The 4638-nt window shown below is 35.5% G+C and overlaps 1 protein-coding gene across 1 annotated transcript; it reads right to left on the bottom strand.

The window, feature by feature from the left end:
- On the bottom strand, nt 1–1356 carry LOC112505864 (spermidine hydroxycinnamoyl transferase-like). The gene has a single exon (XM_025109910.1). It carries the CDS (start codon nt 1354–1356, stop codon nt 1–3), a length of 1356 nt encoding a protein of 451 aa, XP_024965678.1.
- Between the last annotated feature and the right edge of the window lie 3282 nt (nt 1357–4638).

Raw genomic sequence — 4638 nt, forward strand, 5'->3', positions numbered from 1 at the left:
TCATCGTTCCATATCAATATCTTGGTAGAACAGCTTCTGGAAATCCTCCATATGCCTCACCTGCAAACATAATGCAACAACCAAGGATCCATCTCCATCTTCGCCATGAAGAATCAAAGAATCACCATCATTATCATGTGTTCCTGGAGTCATATGGACCTCCTTCCCCCAACCGAAATCTGCACCATAGATCGGTAGTGTTAGCCAACTTGTCACTCCAAGATTTGGATTGCCGCAAAAACCTCCACCATTACTTCTTGATTTCAATTCTCGGAATTTTGATAAGTCTTCTTGACCCTTCAGAAAGTCTATCACTGAGTTCACATGCTCATCATCAACCCTTTCAATCGCTTCTCGTATTTTACTCGAACTATATCCTAAAGGCTTTGAAACTATCTCCCCCGAGCATCCGGTAGCAATCGCATCGATAACAGCATTTCCAAAGTACTCCCTTGGCAGTGGTGGCCTCATCTTACTTCTAACGTTCATTGCAATAGCCAATGCGGTTGGCTGCTCTGGTTTGTGATTACGAACGTTGCATGCAGTTCTCCATATGTGTGCGGTTATAACCTCATATCGTGTAAAACCACGGCTCATCTCCCTTTTCCAACTATTGTTGGCTTTCTTCTTCAATTTCTCTACTTGGGTTGCTGTTAATTTCAACATTCTGACCTTGGTTTTCTTCTCATGCTCGGGTTCATTGTCAGACTGTTCTATAAGGATCGGTGGAGGATTGGATTCTGCATGTTCAAAACTCGAGCTTGCCCTTGGAGGATCCCCAGCTCGCAGAACTTTTCTATCAAGATATGGCGGTGACTCTAACAACTCACCTCGAGAAATCCTAGCCCATTCGCACGTAAAGTGGAGTGCACCTTCGCCGTCGGCAACAGTGTGTGACATGCTCAAACTAAGACAGAACCCTCCACAAACGAACCTGGTGACCTGCAAAACTAACAATGGGATTTCCTCATGAGGTGTATTCTGATAATCTATTGAAGGAATAAGTTGGTGATATATCGGCAATGGTAAGAAAGTATCCAGATCAGTAAGTTTGTTGTCTGCATAAGCTTCCACAAACTGCACACCAGCCGCATTGCAATCAAGCTCCAGACGCCCTCCAGCAACCGGGGATAGACGGCCAGCCAAAGGGTAGAAATGAACCAAGATTGAACTGAGTGAACTCTTTAGGGTTTGCAGAATAGTGGTCCAATCGTGAGGGGATTGTGTGTAGAAGTAAAAGGTTGGGATATGACCGGTGACACCCGTTTGGTCTAGTTCTGATAAGGGCAGCTTACCGGACCATGTCCGTTCAGCTGGTTTAACCATGGAAGAAGTCTTGTTGGAAATCTCGATCATTTTAGATATATATATATATATATATATATATATATATATATATATATATATAAAGAGAGAGAGAGACACGGGATGGTTCGCAAAGAAGTCTTGAAGGTGAGGGATATTTATAGGCCAAACGAAGGTCCCTCAGCTTAGTCCAACTCCAACGGAAAAAACAAACATTTAATCAACCAAAAAGAATTAACTAAAAAGCCATTATTATAATTATTATAAAATATCGTATTTATTTTTTAAAACATAATAATTACAATATCTAATTAATTTCTATGAAAACAACCGGGTCGAGTTCTTCTCCTACCCATATCGAATAAAAGACGCATCTAAGTCATACAAATAAAAATATCCATTCAATGATAAGAACAATACTATTTATTTTAATTTTTTTGTTTATTAAAATGTTATTGTTAATGTTTTATTATTAAGCAAAATTTATATTTATATATCCTAAAATGGTTTCGATGGCTAAACTTATAATTACAAAAATGATCATATTATCGTCTATATATTAAACGGTTTTTTGATAAAATATGTTGTCCGAAAATCATATGGTCTCTTCATCATATAAAGACACGTTATGAGAGAGAGAGAGAGAATCAAATAGATTTATAAGAAATAAAATAGTTACTTAATTATGTTAACCAAAAGACGATTAATAAGACAAGTGAGCAAACTTTTATTTAGTTCTATCGCATTGTTTATTTGTGACATTTCTGCAAATAAGTGTTACGTTTGAGGGTCATTTAACGGCCATGAAAAACGAAATGGAAGAGCTTAGAAGGTTTGAGGAGGAGTTATAGACATTGGTGGCATGAAGTGTAGGTTCGAATAAATCAATAATAAACATGAGTGTACTGAGCTTTACAGTTATCATCGGTACTGGTTTCGAATAAATCAACGAGGTTTGTGTTTTGAGTTGTGGAAAGTTTGTTCCTTTTTATGAACTGTGGAAAGTTTTTCTTATTGATTTTGTGTTTTGAGTTGCATCATGAATTGATATTTATTATTTTTTTAATCAACAATGAATTGGATGTTTTTTTTGTTAGGATTATTAACTGAAGATTTTGCATATTGAAGCTTTGATGATCGAAGTATTGACGGCGATTGGTGATATAATGCTTCAAAAGTTCTTCCATATTAAGAAATTGCAAATATGCTGACTTCTTTTTCTCAAAATGATATGATATGATTGTTTTCTATCTTAGGGTTTAATCGGATTTTTTCAAAAGGGTTCTTTCAATCTTCTCTTGGCATTTATATAGTTTAAAGCCCAATAAAACTTGATGTATTATCTTTGTTGTTAAGTTTGTGTATTATTGACTTTTGTCTTATGTTTTGGTGCATCTCTTTGTTTTGATCTTATATAGTTCTCTTTTTATTTTGATCCTTCTAAATGTGGGTGAACCGAATCTTTTCAAAAGGGTTCTTTCAATATTCTCTTGGCATTTATATAGTTTAAAGGCCAATAAAACTTGATGTATTATCTTTGTTGTTAAGTTTATGTATTATTGACTTTTGCCTTATGTTTTGGCGCATCTCTTTCTAAATGTGGGTGCAATCAATCTTTATCTTTATATATATTACAGAAGAAACCACTATGTATGATCTGCCATCTTCTAAAAGCAAAGAGCTTATTTATCTTTTCTCTTTTTTTTTTTTAAATACTAAAGGGGTTGTTTACCAAACGCTTACTAGGATAAGTGAACATCAAGTTACATTACTTTACTGGATGAATATGGCAAGGACCAAAAATCCTACCTGGTAAGAGTGATACAAAGACCAAGAGTCTTACCCGGTAAGAACGAGACAAAGACCAAGAATCTTACCCGGTAATTAAGTGAGGACGACTCTTACCACGGTAAGCGCTTGTCAGGTAAATTGTTGCGTACGATACTGTTTTGGTGGACTAAAATTTTACCCAGTAAATAAATGATAGTGTCAAATTTACCGGTAAGTACTTATCGAGTAAATGTTTGATAAACGGCCCCTTAATAATGACAGAGCCACTTGAGCACCAGAGGCTAGAGGGTGCATGTCTATGAGACCAGTGACCATCCACGGTTCCACCTTTCCATCGGACCATTGTTGCTGTGGGCTTAACTACTTATTCTTTGGGCTTTGTATGAACAAAATTATGCATTTCAATATGATAAACCAAACCAAATGGACAAAAATTGTTGTTTTCACTTTATGCATCTTAAGCACATTAAAAATGATTATCAAAACCTAATTTTTGATTTTAAGCACATAAATCTGAATACTCTAAAACAAAGAGGTTTTATCGATGGAAAAATCTGTTGATGATCTGCCAATAAAAGTCATCACTGATGGATCTCATTGCTGGAGAAAATGTGGATCACCGCCGGATTTTTAATCACCTATGTAAAAACACATCTGATCGGCAACAAATCCGTCTGTGATCCATCTGAAATTACCGACGAAAAAACCATCAGTGAAGCATCTTTATTTTGTAGTGAAAGAGACACAACAAGAAAGTATAATTTACATATTGTTGAAAAAATATATATATATAACTTCTTAACTTTGTGATTTGAAAACCTTGAAGGAACATAATCTGAGTGAACACATAATCTGGGATTTGAAAACTTGATATGGGTTGAGTTTAATTGGTGTCAACTGAAGTGGGGACGAATAGAGACGGCAAAAAGGGAGGCCGGCGGACATGGGGAGGAAGAGGGTCGGGGTTGGGCTGGTTGATTAAGCTACCTTTTACATTTATTTTAAAATGCATTGTCAACTTGTACATATGCAATCTAACCTTGTACAATACTAAAAAAAATCTATGTCATTAACCATCTAAGTAAAACATTATTAATTTGTGTGTCACATCATTTGCCATGTTAGTGTTTTAACCGGATCATGGTTAAATCGGGTACTTAAATATTTGAGTTGTTTTTTTTTATTAACCAGGATATCCAACCCGCCATGCGAGCCGACTAATCCCAGGGCGACCACCTGCTTTGCAGATAGCCCAGAGTCACCGCATTTGAACCTCCGTGGTCATAGGGAGATTTTTATTTCTCCTTGGATTTGAACCTGAGATCTCCTCAAGTATCAAACGGTTTAAGTTATTAGACCTTTTCGGGATTGTTTGGTAAACATAAGTTAGATTATGAGTTAACTTATTTTTTTGTACATGTTTGGATGAATATAAGTTACTTATTAAAATGTTAGTTGTAATAGCGATTTAGAAACTTATTGTCATTTTTTTTAATTGTAACATTTATTAATATTGATTATTATTTATTACTATTAATTATA

Source organism: Cynara cardunculus (assembly GCF_001531365.2).
Source record: "Cynara cardunculus var. scolymus isolate 2C chromosome LG 2, CcrdV1, whole genome shotgun sequence".
Classification (NCBI taxonomy): domain Eukaryota; kingdom Viridiplantae; phylum Streptophyta; class Magnoliopsida; order Asterales; family Asteraceae; genus Cynara; species Cynara cardunculus.